The sequence below is a fragment of the Haliaeetus leucocephalus genome, unplaced genomic scaffold, assembly GCF_000737465.1.
Source record: "Haliaeetus leucocephalus isolate CR32 unplaced genomic scaffold, Haliaeetus_leucocephalus-4.0 Scaffold657, whole genome shotgun sequence".
Taxonomy (NCBI): domain Eukaryota; kingdom Metazoa; phylum Chordata; class Aves; order Accipitriformes; family Accipitridae; genus Haliaeetus; species Haliaeetus leucocephalus.
The window spans coordinates 2529504-2548459 of NW_010973093.1; the positions used below are offsets into that span (position 1 = coordinate 2529504).

The window sequence follows — 18956 nt, forward strand, 5'->3', positions numbered from 1 at the left end:
CAAAGAAATGAGCCCATGTGTTGCATGTAGCCAAATACGTAGTCCAAAAATACTGCTTTCCATACTAAACTGCAAACACATGTGCAGGGTAGCTACATTTCTCTACATTAAAAAATAATAATAAAAATTTACAAGTGATCAAAAAAGCATAAACAGCTTTGGAAAAGAGACAGGGTTTTCTTTCCACTGAAGAAGGTAGGTGATAGCATTTTCAGTTCAGCTACCGCATTAGGTTGCTGAGGCAGCTCTCAGAGAGACCTGTAAAGGAATGGTCGATCCACACACAGAGCTGGCAGAAGCTTAATTGTCAGTGACATAAGTATTGGCTCTGATCAAGGTGTTGCGTCTAGAACTGTAAGACATATCTTCATACACTGCATTTGGTTTTCTTTTCTGGAAATATTTCTTCATCTGCAAAACAAAGCAAACAGCTGTTCAGAACAGAGCTTGAAAATATCCCGACCAAGAAGTCAATTTACATCTTAGGAGTCCATCTGTTTGAAGTGGAAATGTACTTTTAAATTTCCTTTCATAACCCAATGAGGTCTTAGAGTATTAGGTAGAAATTGTCAACATATTTATTTAACTTTCTATTGTCAGTCTGATGTCATTTCACTAAAAGTTCCTTCAAGAATTGGATGTAACTGTGGCCTCAACATAAATAAGGCTTATCCTTAGTTTGTTACTGATAACACAAGAGACCAGTTCCTACGGGGCCAGCTGGCTTTGCCAGAATTATGTTATACTACTGTTTTTTAGCAGTACTGAAGCCGTATGTGGAGGGACAAAATAGGAGCCTGACCTGTGAATTGTACTCTCTTAATTTTAAGTAATCTTTATGGAGCAGAAGGATCTATCAGAGACAAATAATTTCTGGGCACTTTCTGCAGAATATAAATGTAAATAATCCCAGTAAAGGAAAAATTTCTTGGTCGCCTTTTTTTCTAGGACAGGGCATAATTATTCTTCTTCAGACATTAGGCTATTTCATGACTTTTTCTTGTCCTTGTGTCCCCCTCCAAACATTCTCTTACATCTATTACAAGATTGGTATATACAGCTTCATTTCCAATTGAAAAAAAAAAAAAAAAAAAAAAAAAGCAGAACAGAATAGTGAGGTGCTCTGTTCAGGGAAATACATACAACACATGGCTCTGTTGTTGACTGTGAGGCTTACTTAAGGTTTGTTATCAAAAAGCAAACAATATCTCATTTACTAAGAGTTACAGAAACATGAGAAGACACAGTCTTTACTGCCAAGAGTTTACAGCTGGGAGACGTTAAACAAGGGCAAAGAGGAGACAATAGAAAGCCATGATTCCTTAGGTTTATCAAATGTTTGCTTGACTCAGTCACTATTTACAAATAGTATCAGAGGCACCTATTCACTCAACCCAGATTCAGTTTTGCTTTGGCATGGTAAAAGCATACTTACATCAACATGGTAAAGGGTGCAGCATATCAGCACAAAAAACAGTAGCGCTGACACGATGATAAGACCATAGATGCCCCAGGAGTTATTACTGCAGTGTGTCTGCTCCACTTCTGCATGTAAAATTATATTATTATAAATAAGAAAAGGTAGAATCCCATTTTTATTAAGACAAAAATGATTTACTGGTCAGCAAGAAATCAGATATCAACAGCATGCTACACAGCCACATTTGCCATCCCATTAGTATTTTCACTGGCATTCCCTGTGCTCTTCTAGAGGCTGGTGATGACTGCAGGTGGCATGTGAAGGGTCAGTGAGAAGCACCGTACAAAGGTGATAGCTTCCATACTACTGATCAGAAGTAGGACCACACACTCATAATCGAAACAGAAAATGTTTTACTACAGTATTACATCAACACCGAGGGCTTGACCAGGAGTATATAGGAATTATGTAATGGCTAGGTTTGCAAGCAGTACAGACAGAAGTAGGAGGCTACTGTGATCTGAAGTATACACACTGAGAAGAACAGTGCCAGTGGAAAGGGTTACAGTTCTCTAAAACCTCAATTAATCCACATCTGAATAACATAATATCTGGTAATCACCCCACTTGTTTGATGTGCAGTTGTCATTTTCCCCAACTCATGTTACTGAGTTGTTGCACCAGTTATGGCTAGTGGCACAGAATGAGACCACAGTCTTTTTGCAGACTGCAGATAGATCCTTTGCAACTCTTAGGGCTCTATGTAAACCTTATTTTAATTACCCAAAGATCTCATCAAAGCCCAATGCACAGGGTTAAATTGCACCAGCAAGATCAAAATCAAGCACTGTATTGCTGGTTTTGTCTTCATCTTCGGAAATGGTTACAACACCATCCTGCAGAAAAAGAAAAACCCCTGTCTTTGGAACAGATGCTCACAGCGTGCTCAGTGTATAATAAGGGTGTGTAAGATCATCTCTGCTATTATCTGTGGTACTTTAAGTAAATGCCTGAGGACTTGTTCTGTACTCCCTAGTGTGACCTATTTTTAAACACAAAGACTTGCTATAGGGAATGGTTTCTAAAAGACATTTATGTGCACATTAAGGTCAAAGAACTGATGCTAAAAATACTGACTCATTTCCTAAAACTGACAGATTATTCACAGACACACTGAAGTGCTTGTTGTTGGATTTTGACTTTTTTTTTTTTTAAGATGCAGGATTATAGCAAGTTTTCTCTATTATAATTCCCCTCTGGTTGTACAAGGCAGGTAGAAACATAGTGCCTGTTTCTGTGTCCTAGTACAACAGGGCGCAGAAGAGTCTGAGCACACTCTCCAAACTTTCCCAGGTACTGGAAGAAGTCTAGCCATGGATTAGTGCTTTACCTGTCCTGACTAAAGTTCTGCAAGCTTTTAGTCCACCTTTTGCATTACAACATGCCTATGGTTATTGATGATTAAACAAGGAAAAGGATAGTACCTTTAATCAGCACCATGGTGCCGCTTCTGTTCACTGAGAGGAAAGGAGAATTTTTCAACATCCCAGCACATACATATATATCACTGTCATTTTTCTGTAGGTTGTGTAGAGTTATCAATACTTTCTTTTCTTCCTTTGAATACTCCAAGCGATTAGCAAAAGCAGGAGAAATAGTTGAACCATTTTGACTTGAAACATATAGCACTCTCTCAGGTTGCATTTGAGTCTTGAGCAAGTAGAACCCTTCATCTTCATGTGAGCTTTTCAGTGCACAGGTAATGCTGATAGACTGGCCTTGCTGAGGATTGACATACAGCGGTGATTGCTCAACAACTTCACTGGTTTTAGCTAAAAACAAGAGAGATTAATGGCTACCACATACTTAACACAGTGCATTTTAACTAAGAAGCAAATACAAAGGTCAAAGACAGAAAGAACAGACCACAGAAATTTAGATAAAATGATTTTTTTTAAAAGACTACCTTTACGCATGCCTTGAGAAGAAAGATATATTTCAGTACACCCTGGCATGTTTTCCTGCCCCAGGATCTGAAAGTAGGACTGACCAAACAGGTTTACCTGGTTGTAAAGGCTGTCCACATACCTAAAATTACATATACTGAACTCTTCTAAGGGAATACAGCTTCATTGGCTTGCCCTTGAGACATGGATTGTTGCCTGCTTTCTCAAGTGAGATCAAGCCATAGAAAGATCTGGAGACTACCAGTCTGGATGAAATCATACAATGTGGGTGCCATCAATGTAGAAATGGTCTTCAAAAAGCAGTTGTTAATGGCTTGCTGTCCAGCTGGGAAGACATTTCACTGAGTTCCCAACAGGACAGGCCCTGTTCCTTTTGACATTATCATTAACTTGGATGAGGGAACGAAGACAGAGTTTGTCACATTTATACAAAAGATAATTCTGGGAAGGTTGCAAGCATTTTAGAGAAGAGGATTGGAATCAAAAAGAGATATAAGGTAATTTAATGAAATAATTGGGAGAAACAGTACATAATCAGAAAGATGGAATTCATTTGAGAAAACACAGTCAAGAAGTTTGAGAAGAGAACCCTAAGGAAGGACATGATAAGTCTTCATAGATATAGATTACTATTACTGACACAGCAATAAATTAGGGTTTGCATGCCTTGGGGACAGGAAAAGAAGAAAACCCTGTAATTTTTGGTAAAGACGTTTCAGGTTAGATGGTCTCATCAAAAGAGTAGGTATGTAGAGGAATAAACTGCCAAAGAATATTGTGTACTCAACCCTTTTCTAAAAAAAAAAAAAAAAAAAAAAAAAAAAAAAAAAAAAAAATTTTTCCCCTAACTGGAAATGACTGCCAAAAGGAGCACTCGTGCCCATTCATCAACTGTTTATTAAGAAGAGAAAAAAGACCCACAACCCTTTACCCACTGATGCCCAACTTGCAAACCCTGCCTAGCACCAGCTTCCCAATTATTATCAATTTGTCAATTAAGATAAAATAGTAAAAACAAAAGAGATTAGCAAAAAACCACTACCAAAAAAAAGGCTCATTGCTTTGCTGGTTATTCATAAAGATTTGACTGACTGTTTTAGAAAGAGCTATGGGTCCTCACTGTTTCCAAACTGCTGCAGCAAGCTATGACTCACGTGAAAACCTGTAGCTAGGATTAAATTAGTCATGAACTGATGTTCTAGGGATTTTCTTGGTACTGTTCTATCTAATGTGTTTTCTTCATCTTTTCAGGGAACAGACTCACACTTTCCTTCAAATCAGTACATTACCTGAGCAGACATGGGAAAAGTTCTGTTAGACTCTCCCTCCCATTAAGCTTTCTTCCAATCTTTGATTTAAAATATATATCTGCATTTATTAATTCATGACATAAAAGGTAGAATTGCAATACCTTTCACCACTACTATGGTTGTCTTCCCACTCAGCTTTATGTGATGGCCTTTGCTTTTAATAAACTTAGTGCATAGGTAGATATTGGAATCAGATTCCTGTACATTGTGCAGAGTTATTCTGAGATTCCTTCCGTCCTTTGAATACTTGGTGCGATTAGCCAAAGCAGGAAGGATATATGAAGTATTCTGCTTGGAAACATATATCACATTGACCGGCTGTATGATAGTTGTCAAGTATGTTCCCACTTCATTTTCTGAACCTTTCATTGAGCAAGTTATGCTGATGGAGTCTCCTTCCCAAACACTGATAATGTCTGTTGACTGATCATTTTCTCCACCTAAAAATAAGAAATGCAATTGAAATTATAATATCAGAGTTCTTCTTGATCTATTAATATCAAAGTAGTTTTAAAAAACAACTACTCTGTCAACAGAACCACTCTGTAAGACTGGACCTTAGTCTTGATACCCTGTATATATCATCTCTTGGCTGTCCTGAAACCTATAGTGCCTTTCATGCCCATTGACCTGTGCAACTCAACGTCTCCCCATAGCTTAAAAGGCCTTGGCAAAAAAGCAGCTTCTGTCACTCATGCAAAAAATTTAGTCTTCTCTGTAGATTCCCAGTATGATCTTATTAGTTCTCAAAAGACAATCTTCATTGAGCTGAGCCCAATAATCAGAGCTGGTTGAGGATCTAAATCTGAAATTCAAAGGTTTCAAAAAATGGTAGAGAATGGAAGAAAATTACCCTTTTTTTTTTTTTTTTTTTTAAAAGGGGGGCTTTAGCAACGTCAGGAAACTGGAGAATGTAGCCACTTAGGAAGAGAACTGCAGAAGGTATAACTCCAGCCTATTCTAAGAAACAAAGGTATAAAAACATACAATGAAACCCTTTGAGTTCTCTAATGACCTCAGTATCAAAAAAACCTGAACAGTAAGTACTTGTACAATGAATAGTGAGGAACAGAGGGATCAAATGGGAAACATCTAAAAGAAATTACATTAAAAGCAAGGGAAGAAAAATTATAGAGTTATTGCATATCTAAGACAAACATAGTATAGAAAGGGTAGAATTATTCAGTGTTGGCAAGCAAATTAAAGATCCCTACAAACTTAAAACAATTTGTCTTAATAAGGGAACAAACACAGAAATCAAACACAGAAAGACCAGATGATGGGAATTTAGATACAGTAGGTCAATCCAACCTGACCAGACACGAGGACATTCCTCCTACAACACTTAGAGAAGGAATTAAGGCAACCCAGGAGTTGTCAGCAACTACCTTCTAAAGCAGCAGAGAAATGGGGTGAACAAGAAGGCTGGAGAAGCACAGAGCACTCAGCCTTTACAAGCAGGGAAGGAAAGCCCAGGAAACTCATCTCCATCAGCCTAAAATCAGTACTGCTAAGCTGACCCACACTTAGCTGATCTAAGAAACCACATAGCTAATGATAAGCAGCTGCAGCCGATCAATTTTCTTCAAAAGATCGGGGTAGAAGTTCAAGAGTTAAATTATATTTGCAGAAATCAGTATTGACTCCTTAACAACCACTGGCTAAAGAACGGCAAAGACACTCAAATATTCTCACCAGTTTCACTGCATCTTCATTTCAGACATGCTGATTTATGGATAACATTTTTTTCTCAAGTTACCATCCTTTCCAGTTATTGTCAATGGTCATAAGGGAAAAAAGGGCTGACTGGAGACATCTTTTTCCTCAGCCTGTTCTCCTTAGCGGTTGACAGTGTTTTCCCCAAGTGTGCGTCCAGCTTGTACTCTCAATAGCTACAATAATATTCAGCAACAGATATTTCTAGTAAGGTTTTATTACACCTTCAATAATTATGTCCCCAGTAAATATCAATATTTATTTCTATCCAGTAGTGGGTTCCCCCGTCAACCTTACCAATATAGATACAGTTCACATTGAACTACTGGGAAAACAACTTCCACTCTCTACAGAGAGTAATTTCCATGTAGAAAAGTTCTCATAACAATAATTTGTCATTTTTTTCTAAAAATTCATTCTATAATTTCAAAGAATGTTTTTCAAAGTTCCACCTGGGTTTGCTAATGGTGAATTTGCCAGGAACCTGTTTGAGACAATAGACTAAGAAGGGCTGGGGGGGAAGGAAAGAAAATATTGAAACTTCTGAAATGTAAGAGTGTCTATGTTGTACGTACCATTCTGGCCAGAGAAGCACATGAACAGCAGAAGAAAGAGAGACGCACTTGGGAAACATGATATCCACAGCATTTTCAAAGGTCTTTTTAGTTGTTCTCTATTATCCGACTGACGAATTAAAGACCTGAAGAGAGGATTGTATGCCAAAAGTTGTCCTGTTTTCTTCTAGCTACATCAGCTGTCTACTAAAAGTTAGCAACATGCTGCCTTGGCCTTAGTATCGCAATGAATGTGACGGAGAGGGGGAAGAGAGATTTCTCTCCAGAGATGCATCTTGGCTTTGACTTCACACTTAAAACGCCCACAGTTTCCTACTACTGAACAACCCCCAACCCTGAGGGGCAGGATTAGAAAGATTGTCTATGGTGAGCACCTACTTTCCCTTTACAGTCAACTGAGAAAAGGTAGGCTCAAAGTTGCTCTTCACAGTGCCAAAATTAGGCAATTATCTACCTGTTGTGGCCTTACTGGAAATGTAGGTGCTTGGTACAATCAATTCAGTCTGTCAGTGTTCCCAAGGGTTTAGCAGGCTGCTTCGTTGGTGGCTGCAAACGCAAAAGTCTTGGCTACATAAGCAGCAAGTAGATGAGAGAGAGTCCATTACTTCAGGTAAACCTTAAATTGTTATAAAAACCCTGTTCACAAAACTACAGGTTTGATCTGCATCTTGGCAATGACCATATGCATAATTTCCAAGCAACAGCATGGTACGTACCTCCTGCGTGCCTCCTGGCTTCACATTTAATAACACATTCTGTAGCGTCTGCAGTACACAACAGCTGCTAACCAGCAAAAAGGAATCTCAGCTATAGTTAGCGTGTAGCTCCTGCTCCCTCCCCGATACGATGAAAACCTCTTCTTGCAGGCACTGCTCTCTGTGTGAATACAGAGGGAAAGGGGGTGTTCCCAAAGAGTTTCTTGACTGCTTGAAAGCTTAGAAATTTCATCTATTATTGTAAAGAAAACAGAGTTCAGGCAGGTTGTGAAATGAGCTTTCAATTAGCCCTATAAACGCTCACCACTGGATACAAAAGCAGATGCCAAGAGATGTCTCTTACTCTCTGTTTTTGCTTTTGCACTATTTAAGAAGTGGCTCTTGAGTTTGGGTATCATGGGATGGTGATGCTTTGTAAAGGAGATTAACATACCAAATAACAATACGATCAACACAGGGTTACCAAGTTTTTCAGCTGACATTTTATTGTGATGAGTATAATAACACAAAACAAAACAAATCATTAAAATGAAGTTACAACTATCAAATTATGGCATTTGGTGAGTCACACCACTTAGTATCTTTAGTAATTTTTTACTTCATAAGCAAATATTTGCCTATATTTGTATATTGCAAAACAACATAATGCAATTGCTTAGAACAAACACAGTAGAGCTTTAAGGCTGTAGATCTTCAGTTTTTCCTGAGATGTGGGATGATTCGTGTCTACCAACACAACAGAACTCAGGAGGGGCAAAGTGAAACAGTTGGTAGTGATGCCTCTGAATATCACAATCTCCATAATCATCAGTAGAAAGAAGAGATGTAAAGGAAAGTGTGCCTGAGTGAGCCATAAAGATTGGTCTGTGACTTGTGTCTTGTGACTAATTTAGCTAAACAACTGTCACGGGGCAGAGGTGTCCATATAACCTTTCTTCTCAAAACATGTCCAGCTCTCTGGCCCCAGCTGGTGTTAAAGAGTAGAAATCAAAACTGCACGTCATTAAACCTGAATCCCTCAAGTTAATACAATGCGAATTCTCAAATATCACTTTGTCCCTTTTCAAAGAACTCAAAATCCAAGTTTATACCAAAACCACCCAGTGTCAGACAGCAATTTAAACACCATATATACACATACACACAGATTTTTCATAGACACATTTATTTATATTTATACATAGACACTTTTGTTTTTCTCATTAGAAGACCATATAAAAGAACTGCTATGGCTTTCAATTTTAAGACTGTATTTTTCTAGGTATAGGAAAATAATGTATACATCCTTGGAAATCTCCAGAAGCACAGTATACAGCTTGACTGTGTAAACTGGAAGACTTGGCACTTCCTCAAAGGTGCCCAGAGCAGTGACTTACAGCAGAGGGGAACAGAAGCAAAAGCACTATCTGTGATAGCTGCAGTGGGGTCAAAAAGTGAAAGACCCATACCCAATTTGAGTGCTCCTTTCCCAGGCTATAGCAGCAGATGTATTATTTCCTCAAAAAAAGATGGGTTTTATCCCAAACAAATCTCTTCCTCACTCCTTTCAGACACAGCTCTACTCTGTTGAAAGTTTACAGCAGTCCTGTTCTGGGAAAAAACAGGAACTGCAATTGTGCTAAGGTGCTATATAAAGGGGAGAAGACTTTTTCCTTCTATCTTTAAATCCTTGCACAGTCTGGACTCTTTACAGGTAGCCTTAGCTTTGGCTTATTGAATAAGCATATTATAACGTTCATCATGGTATAACAGAGTTCACAACTAGATCAGTCAAAATAACACACTCGGTAAATACTTAAAAGCCTCTGAATATCTGGGGATTGACATCTCTTCATGTACTTTTGACTGCATTCCACCACATTAAAATTGAAAAGACAAAGTCCAACAAATAAGCTGAGAATTTAATTAAAAGGGTATCTTAGATCAGCATGAGTGTAAAGCCCCCACTGGGGAGGGGAAAAAACCCAAACCTGTAACAGCACTAGTCTCCTCTGCCAAACAAGAGCCAAATTTAAGCACAGAGGCTTTTCTGTATTTCTAAAATTAATTAATTAATTTTTTTGGTTGCCTTTCATTATGAGCTTTTGTCTTTATATTTGACTGTAGCAAATTTCAAGAGTTACACGACATCCTACATCCATTGAGATTTCCTGCTGGAAGTTTCAGCTACAGGTTTATGGGTAATTAAACCATGTAAAAATGATTCAGCAAGTATTCATACTGTTTCATGGATCTTCTTTTCCAGTTGTGCTGCTGCTGATTTTTGCTCAAAAGCCTGATACTAGATTAGGTCTAATGCAAACTTTTGAGGATTTATTCAAATCAAGCATGAATGAGAAATCATTTGAAGATGACATACCACCTGTGAACTACCAAATGGGGATCCCTGAAGTGCAGTATTCATCACATCTGTCTGCATGCAGGATACCCAAATCTGTCTTCAGATGCGGAAATATTGTAGTCTTTTCTGATAGGGAAACAGAGCAGGTGCATCAATATGCTTTCCTATCCACTGGAGTTACTGTTGAAAGTGTCCTACACTAAAATTGCCAATATTATGACCTGACTTGTCAGGGAGATTGATATCATACTTCTGTTCAGCCTGGGAAGGTGCTATGGCCTCCATGACCCAATGCCATTTCTGAGGGAGCTGGATATAGCTCTCCTGTCCACCCTTGCACAGGAATGAGCACACAGAGGAGATGTCCTCAACCTGCAGGTGGTTGCAAAATCACATGTCCATTCAAAAGGCCAAAGCCCTCTAATACAACAAACCAGTCACCTGTACAAAATCCTTTCTTTGATCTAGAGACCACCTGAGAGTTAAAAAAATAAAGACCTATGGGCATGCTATCGCGTTAGGAAATGGAAGACATGCAGTGAGCATCTGTCTCAGGGTTCAACACATCCTTCCTGAGCACAGATACAGTTCTCTGAAGAATTTCAGATGAACAGATAGTTTCAATCACGAAAACCATTGAGAGAATTCAGCTGGTTTAAACCTGTGCTGCTGAGTGAGCCACACATCTTGCAATGACTGCTGTCCTCAGTGAAGCACTAGGAAAGTATAGGAGATCCAGGGAGCTTCTCATGTGGCTCGCAAAGGTCTGGAGCTGGACGACTGTGGCAATCACAGACCTCAGTGAACGCACGGATTTCGTGAAGGTAGATTTGTGAGAACTACCATGAGGTCTCATATAAAACACGCTCTGTTTCTTCAGCTGAATGCTGTACATCATTACTGAGGAGTATGCTGCTGACATAGAGGCCTGATTTTCTCATTTGCAGATGTTTTTCAAAGATGTGTGATGTCTTCTGTGTCAGGAGCCCATTTGTTTTTTCTAACAGCTGCAGAATTGAAGGAAAAATATCTGTGAGGCCACAAAAGCACAGGTTGAATTCAGCAATAATTATAAACCAGTTGCCTGTATTTAGGCTTGGAAATCTGGAGCGTGAAGTCCTCATGGCAGCTATCCTGTCCCTCCTTCTATTGGACCACCTCTTGCTCTGAAAGGTGAAAGGATTGGAGCTTCATTGCCCAATGAGTTCATGGTGTCTCTGCTGAAACCCTGCCCTGGTTGCTGTGGCCCATCAGCCTTTGCCTTAGAAGGGCTCTAGGACAGGCCTGAAACATCACTGGGTGTTACACCACAGGGCAGGACCTCAGGGGAGCCACTAGCAGCACATTTTTTACCTATCATACCAATATATCTATTAATATGTCTTAATATAACTGCAGTGAGGCTAGCATTGTGTTATCTTTACTGGGTTTTGCAAGCACTTGTGCAACTCGTATTTTTCACAGATAGCCTTGCATTTTATCTAACTTTCAATGTTCAAACATCTCCGCTTGTTCCCATTGGTTTCCTTTAGAGTCACCAGAGAGGAACAGGCACCTTCACAAGATAATTCATCTGTTTCATCTTAGAACCATTTTAAGGTGAGATGAATCACCTCCTCAAGACAGCTATTTCTCTCCATTCACTAGAAATGGAGCACAAGATAAAAATTTTAGGCTTTAACTAACTTCTAACCAACAAGTTAACCTTAAACAAATTCAGACTTAGAAATATAATTCTTAGACTCTTAGAAAGAAACAACTAATGTTTGTTTCTAAAGGATAGACTAGTTCAGTAACTGAGAGGAGATGTCTCAGCTTCTGGCATTACACAAGGTCCCATAAACCCTGGAGCCAAGTTGGCTACAGGATATAGCGGGGAAGCTGTATGTCAGGGTCAAAAGGTGTCTGCAGAAGTGTGTAAATGAGCAACACACAAGTACTGGAACCACTGCAAAGTCACGTAGGGGCTAAAATCTATTGACTCAGACCTGATGCAGGGAGGAAATGGGCATTGACTGAACATGGTCCTGGTAAACACATCTAGTCCTCCACTGAACACCCTCCTGCCATTGTAGTATCGTGATTTCATCATTTACCATAATGAATCCCAAAAAGTCAAATCTTACCATTAAAAATCTGATGGAGCACTATGACAGGTCCTAGGAAAACAACAGCAAAAAAGTACCAGCATTAGCAAGGATTTACTTAGACAAATTAAAACTAACAGACCTGCAGTTGTTTTTTCCTAATTTATATTTATCTGGAATTCCTGAGCAACTCACTGGTATCCATCTCAAACATATCCACAGGCCTTGTGTTTTCTCCACAAAACCCCACCATGTATGGCAGGTGTGATACTTTGCCATGCGACAGCACAGGTGCATCCCAAGTTCTATACTCTGTTGTAGCACAATTACTTCTGAAGTAAGAGGTAGTTTAATATTATCTCACTTTAAGAACACTGCAGTATTCTGTGTGGTGAGGGAGGAGGGAAGAGCAGAGGGTGATACAGAGGAAGGCAGATATTTCCAGAAGATTTTATTCACATGATTCCAAATTTACTCCATAGAGCCTATCCTAGCCCTTTCCATGCATATTAGTTTGCAAAACCAACTCCCCCCTTGGACGCATTTAGGAAAATATTCTTTCTTAAATTAAAATTGGCTCTTTAGTGGGCAGAGCTGTGAGTGGGAACCATCCACCTAAAGGACCTGTCAGCCCACATCTGGATGTTCAGCAGTCTCCTGGGCTGGGATATGTCTCTGCAGGGGAACTTGCACAGCAATGTTGCAGTCTGAGACTGCTCCAAGGAACTGCATCCCTTTGAGGTAAGGCTGAGCAGTGCAATTCCTTGGCTGTATTACTGTAGCAGTGAGGAAATCCATTCAGTGCTTATTTTTCATAATAAACCCAGCTGACTGGGAACTATGCCATGGCACCAAAGGCAGAGGTGGAGTTCATACCAGCTGTTAGCCCAGCCTCCCCCTCACAGTGAATATTTAGCAACCTCATAAACAATGTTATGGAAATGAGATACAGAAAGAAAACCCTGTATGCATTTTTCCACTAGCAGCACAGCCTGTAAGGCATGTTATCCATAGGAAACACAACATTTTGTCAGACTGTACCTTGGCTGTTTCGGTTCTGTCGAACACAATACACTGCCATTGCTGCTCCACAAACCCCAAGAATCAGTAGTGGGGCAATGATGTCAATGCTGCTCTTTTCACGGATTGAAAATTGAGGATTACCTGCAGAGTAGAAGAAAACAAAGAGTCCAGGTGAATCAAACAGGTGTGCCAAGAAAAAAACCTGCCTCATAAGCACCAGCTAGGAAGAATTAGGCCTGGTGCTTCTGCAATGTACCCCATCAAAGCTCATAATGAGAGAAAGAACTGATGAATGAGAGAACAAATAGCCTCTGGCTTAGGATATCTTAATGAAGATACCTGTAACCAAAAAATAACTCCTCTATCAACATTTGAAGCTAATCCTTGACTCGCCACCACAACAGATACCTTTGAATATCTATCTCATTTGAAATAACCAAAAACAAGAGGTGTGAGACCTTGTATCCTGAAAATGGAAGAAGGTCAATAGCTCTGTGAAGTCTTTTGGTGATCTTACTATTTTTAGCCAGTCTTTCTGCTAAAACAAGACATGCAATAAGTAGAAAGTAAAAGCTGGAAGAATATTCTTCAGGGCAGCATCATTCTGGATGGTGTCTGGATAATGTGTATTTCAGAAACAAGGATCTGGTAAGGACAAGGCGTTCAGCTAGGTAACACATCCTTAATGATGGGTTCAAAGGCCACTAAGAAAATCCATTTTGACCATTTTTTAAAGACCTCAATGCAGAGGAATTTAAACACATAAGTATCTAGAAATGTTATTTTAATACTTGTCTAATTTAGAAGAGAAATAATAGAATCATCGTGCACACATTCAAAACTTACCAAAGAAACCACCCTCCCCACCCCCCCCAAAAAAATCCCCACACAACACAGCAAAAAGCGAAGACCTATACCCCTACCAAGGACACTCTCCAGAAATGGATAAATAGTGTTCACTTGTCTCAAGCAAAGACTCCCTGTTTGTCCATAACCTAAGGAAGATGACAAGGATTTCTACAGTGAAAGAAATTGGGATATAAAAATAACTATGTGTTACAAACGTCCTCTCAGTCTGGATGTAAAGTCTCATTTATCATCTACTGGTAAGTAGAATTTTTGGAAACTTGTTGCACGCTTATCATGTACCGTCTTCCCTCAGTGTCCCTGTATCTATAGCTATATAGCTACACCTACAGAAACCTATACCTATGGATATATATTTCCAGGACTGGGCACCTACATGGGCTAGGGGAAAGTCTCTGAGTTTGGATGGCTACAGCATGTGTGGGTCCAAGGTATGTACAGTACATCCACCCCCCGCCCCACCCCCCACCCCCCCTGTAAAACTCTGTTCACATCAAGCTGTCTGAGCAAAACTCTCTCAAAGCAAAGGGCAAACAAACATGTGAAAAGATTAACCTAGATTTCCTTCACCAGTGATGTCATCTGTTTCTCCGATTTTCTCATCTGTTATTTTAGTGTAGCACTTCAGGGGAGGTTTGGGCACTGAAGGGTCTGTCTCTACTTCACAGCAAACTCTAACCATGTTACCCCTCCCATTTTCTGAGGAAGCTGAAAGATAAAAGACGTTTTACTTATAAATATGGATAATTTATAAGATCTTCAATCAAGGGTTAAAATGGTTAAAGAGGTTAATAGGTTAAAAAAGTGGATCCTTCATGTACCACAAAAAATTGGAGATTGCTACAATCATATTTAATTCACCAACTGTTCAAACCAACCAGTCATCATTTAGATTTTCTTCTCACTGAAGCTGATGAACTGTTCTGTGAACCTATAATGGAAATCTTCACATATGAAGGTGGCAAAAAAGTTTTCACGTGTAATTAAGAACACCAAAAAATTTGTAAAAAGCTGATCATTACATTTTGCATTTAAATTCTATTCAAATAGTAATTGTGACAAAATTTTGCACCTTCCATTTACCCACAGGAACCAAAGAAGAGGAACAAACACGACCAGCAGCTGTATAAATCTCAAAGACCCCGGAATGCATCTCCTGCCTAGCCTGCATGCCACTGTGCCATTATACAACTTATTCATCTTCTAAGACATGGGAAATGTAAAGGCCATTATCTTGAAAACTCTTTCCTACCTACACATCCCACACTCAGCACATCCACCTGTTACCGTTTCAAGAAATATAGGCATCTATGTCTACAGCAATTTCTAGTTATCACTCTGGATGTTTTAGTGTCATCCAAGCTTTACACAGTGGTAACAGCATGTAGATTTTGCAGCGGTAAGCATAAATCCAGGAGAGAAATGGTTTACAGAAATTAAATACAAGAGGAATTGTTAGGCTGAACAAAAGCATATGTAGGTTGAGAATTTTTTCTTGTTTTCTTCTGTCAGCAGTAAGATTAGAAAGGATGCTCTAAGTCTAACAAGAGGTGATGAAAGCCACTTTCAGGGAATCATCTACAGCCAGGAGGGCAAAGCCAAATACATATTCAGTCGGATGTTAACTGGTGAAATGTCATTGACTTGGATGGAGTTCAGCTAAATTACACCTGTGCAACCTGATCCACCATGAAGTTTTGCCCTCTTGAAGCCACTTGCTGCATGTACTGACAGGCATTTTTATCTCTGAATTTGACAGTTTTATGAGAAAGCTGGAAGAATACCTCCTGGTTATTTACTGAATTGTACAGAAGAGCAACACAGAATGGCTCTTTAGGCTAGACCTGGATTTCAGTGTGTACTGACTGAAGTAGAAGGGATTCATACATTGCAAACTGTCACAGATTTTGACCATGAGAATTGCTGTTGCCAAAAAAAGCCCCCGAAAACCATCTTTATAAATCAGGGTAACATGAATTTATCTGAATCTCTGCTAGTGTAGTTTTAAGCAGTGTTTGACCTGAGAGAATTTAATTTATTTTTCTGATTGACTTAATGACTTTTTTCACAAAAGAAACTCATTTTGACAAGTTAGTTTACTCACTAACCTCACTGTCTGCCCAAATACATAACAGCTTGGTTTCATAACCAGAAATATGTTTTCCATATGTTGATAGCCAGGCTCCCAGTAGAGCATACCTCCAGAATTCAGGATGCCACATGAATCTCCTACTCCTGTGGCTCTCTCCCAGACAATGGCGTAAAGTCCTCCAGGAAAAGTATTTTCTTGCTGAAAGCACATAACGATGTATGTTTCACTGGTCACCAACTGAATTGTTTCATTCGAAAACTTCTCACATTGTGTTTCACCAATTTTTACAAAGTCTTCATAATTGGATAATTCGCATATGTTGCTCTCACAGTCTTTACAGTGGTAGACTGTCACACTTGTTTTGCCGAAGGAAGAGCCTTGTGTCCCCTCAGTGGGGTCATCACAAGGCATGGCAAAATCTAAATGAGAAAACAAAGGAAAGTTATTTTCTACCAGTTTCTTCCCCAGACTTTTAGTGTTAGAGAATGAGATGAGTTTTGTAGACAAACCCAGTCATGGCTTAGGAGACACTGTCTGCCAATGGGCAATTTTTATACGGTACTGAGCCCAGTCCCCCAAATAATTTTGGGGGTAGAAATACAACAGCATTCCCCCACTGCTGCCACTGGGGTTTTAACTAGGAAGCTGGCAGCTTGGGAAGTAAGTTGAAAGACATTTCTCTTGCTGAGCTAAGAGGTCCTCTGCCCAGACAGGCTTAGATGAATCATCCGTTCTTATTTTCTCTCCTTACAAAACTCCTTGGCAGAATCCTATCAGGTATATCTCCAGCGAACATCCGGATCTCAGGACAAATGAAGTTCACATACTACATACAGCTGGATGCAGTGTCCCAGGTCACTGCCACTGATTCAGTTCAATATCCTTGCAGGCAACAGTTTTACAGCCAAGCCAAAATGCACCAGAAGTCTGGCTGAAGTGCTGGGGTATGCTGGGGCTGGGTGCTGAGAGCTGACAAAGGGGTTTTACTCATTCAGACTGCCCTAGTAAAGAGCCAGTCCTTTGAGAGAGGACTCACCTCATCTGACTTCAGACAGATCCAAAAAGTTACCATTCCCAAGACAGGTGATTGTGACAGGTGGAATGAATCAACTTTCACCTTCTTAATTTCTTCTCTCACCTTAGTGGTTTTGTGGTCTTAGTTTTAACTGGACACACCTGAGCTTTCTAATAACAATTTAAAAGTTTGTAGCTACTAACATGCAGTGAAAAGCAATGAGATCAAACAAGGAGACTCACTTGGACAGGGAGCTGCAACCGTCAGAAGCAGGATACATAACCGTGCCAAGCGGGGAGAGTCCATCAGGCTGTCCTGGGTCCTCAGCTCCAGCAGTGCTGGATGCTCTCCTAGATGCCCCACGAACCCAGGGCAGGCTCACCAGGCTCCTCCCTCAGTCAGGTCCCTGTTTGGACATTAAATACAGGGTTTAGCATCCATTATCTTTCTTACTATCTTTCTGCAAACAAAAAGAAAAGAACTTCCAGGCCAAGTCTGTAAAGCTTCTTTTAGCCCAGAGAGCTGGAATGCAGGCAAAGAAATGCTCATGCTGCTCAGCTGCTACTGCACTCTGAGACGGCTTTTGCAAATGCCAAAATTGCGCCCCTTTCCATCTCTGGGTCAATCACAGCAGTTTAAGACACATGGTCTTTCTGCAGGGAAAGGGAAATCCCTCCTGAGCCTGCTGGGCAGGAGGCTCCATGTCCAGGTCCTCCAGGCTCCTCAAGGAAGTGGCCCTGCACCCATCACTCAGTAATACATGCAACAAATAACATCTTGACTTGCTGTCGTTTCCACAACACACAAAAAATTAGACAAGGAAGATGCTTTGTGCTGAATGAGTCTTTTGCTTGACCTAAGATGAAATATTTATTGTCAAACTGAATTTTATTTTTAATTTAGAAGACCTGATGGGAAATATCTGTTCAAAATAAATTAACAAACAAACAAAAACTTAGTATTTCTTTTCAAAAAATGTCTTGAATTTAGTCAGAAATTAATCCTCAATCATTTCAATGAAACTGTCATGAATTTGTGAAATATGTTTCAGTAAAACACAAGTTTCACTTTCCAAAGGAGAGAAAAAAAAACCTGGAAAATTCACTTTCCTCACTAGCCTAGCTCTGGAAAACACAAACTGCTTTGCCCCTAAGAGTTTTTCATTAGAAGCTTTCATTAAAACAACTTTTTTTGGTATGTCGCTACCTGAGAAGTACCTTGAGGAAGTTTCCAAATGAATTATGCATTAATTCCTAATTATACATTAATTGTTCAGCAAAAGTTAATAATTGCTTATCTCTCCTGATCTGTGCTAGTCTAGAGCTGCTGCAAGTCCCACCCCGATTCCCAGAAACAGATGAGACAGGAGGAACAGGACCTCCAAAACAAGCCCTTTCCAGACACAGGAGGGAATCTTCGAGACTGTCTGCAAACTTTCCTGTGGAATAAAACCTGGGGCCCCTCCACAGTGCCCCAAGCTCTTGACACCCCCACGCAGGGCCTAATCCCAGGAGATAATGGATGGAGCCAAGGTCCTGGTGCTGCTCCACACGCACCCACAAAGTCAATCCACTTCACCTCACGCCACACAAGGGACGAATTCTTCTATTTTATGCACAGTGCTCCTTCTCACCTATACAATCTTGCAAGAATTTCTTCTTGCCCCACTGAGTATTAAAAACACTCAGAGCATCAAATGAGCACAGCATCTTTTCTCATCCTCTTCCCATACATCTAAAAATAGTTCCTATCTTTTTGATTTTGGGTGGAATTTTTTTCACAAACAGATCAAGCAATACCATTTCACCCATTACCCCCTTCATCCTG

General features: G+C 39.9%; 1 protein-coding gene across 1 annotated transcript; it reads right to left on the reverse strand.

Moving 5' to 3' along the window:
- Positions 1-300: 300 nt before the first annotated feature.
- CD7 (CD7 molecule) lies at positions 301-17435 on the reverse strand. Its single transcript, XM_010579483.1, has 9 exons — positions 17372-17435; positions 16222-16533; positions 14593-14730; positions 13174-13296; positions 12172-12204; positions 4799-5137; positions 2905-3252; positions 1436-1545; positions 301-411 (listed from the first exon to the last, which is right to left on the reverse strand). The coding sequence occupies exons 1-9, from the start codon at positions 17433-17435 to the stop codon at positions 301-303; spliced, it is 1578 nt and encodes a 525-aa protein (XP_010577785.1).
- Between the last annotated feature and the right edge of the window lie 1521 nt (positions 17436-18956).

Coding starts and splice junctions, on each gene's coding strand:
- CD7 (XM_010579483.1), bottom strand. CDS start 17,435: ATGGACTCTCCCCGCTTGGCACGGTTATGTATCCTGCTTCTGACGGTT. Junction 12,205..13,173: donor ACAGAACCGAAACAGCCAAG/GTACAGTCTGAC, acceptor TTGTTTTCCTAG/GACCTGTCATAGTGCTCCAT. Junction 3,253..4,798: donor AACCATAGTAGTGGTGAAAG/GTATTGCAATTC, acceptor TCTTGTTTTTAG/CTAAAACCAGTGAAGTTGTT.